This window comes from Calidris pugnax, unplaced genomic scaffold (assembly GCF_001431845.1).
Source record: "Calidris pugnax isolate Ruff unplaced genomic scaffold, ASM143184v1 scaffold107, whole genome shotgun sequence".
Lineage (NCBI taxonomy): Eukaryota > Metazoa > Chordata > Aves > Charadriiformes > Scolopacidae > Calidris > Calidris pugnax.
In genome coordinates, this window is record NW_015090901.1 from 502006 (window position 1) to 502653 (window position 648).

A 648-nucleotide genomic window follows, 5' to 3' on the forward strand; every position below is an offset into this window, starting at 1 on the left:
CCACCCCCCTTTCCCTCCCTCTTCTCTTTTGCAGCAAATGGAGCTGCTGCTGGTGAATAAGCTGAAATGGAATCTGGCTGCAATGACCCCCCACGATTTCATTGAACATTTCCTTACTAAAATGCCTCTGGCAGAGGACACCAAGCAGATCATCCGTAAACATGCTCAGACTTTTGTGGCTCTGTGCGCGACAGGTATGAGCCCTGCACGTTAAGCGAAGCGTGTTCCGCTCCCCTACACACGCGCCCACCCCCTGGCTTGTAAAGCTTCCCGTAGCCGTGGTCTAAAGCGAGCTCCCAGAGCTGCGGGGAGGTAGTTTAAGCCCCGATTATTGCCCCTTGTTGTTTGCAGAAGGTGGATTACTTTGCAGAGGTAAGTTTTTTGCTTGGTTTTTGGTTTTTTTTTTTGTTGTTGGTTTGTTTTTTTTCCCCACACCCCCCCCCAGAAGATAATTTTGCTTCCGAGTCCAGTCTGTGGTGTTGCCAAGGAGGGAGAAGGACCCCCCTCCTCTGTCTCACCCCCCATTTTTATAGCTTAGCTGTGGCTGCTTATATATATATAGCTTAGCAGCTCAGCCTGGCACAATTTCCTTTCCCTCCCTGCACCGGGTTGGATGTGGGGGCTGCAAAAAGGCTCCCCCCCCCCTTA

General features: G+C 51.4%; 1 protein-coding gene across 2 annotated transcripts in view; it reads left to right on the forward strand.

Moving 5' to 3' along the window:
- CCND1 (cyclin D1) overlaps window positions 1-648 on the forward strand; it is a 30058-nt gene that overhangs the window by 16842 nt on the left and 12568 nt on the right. For both annotated transcript variants that reach the window (XM_014948871.1, XM_014948872.1), the window contains exon 3: window positions 35-194. In XM_014948871.1, the coding sequence (XP_014804357.1) occupies window positions 35-194 (160 nt within the window). The remainder of the gene's footprint in view (window positions 1-34; window positions 195-648) is intronic.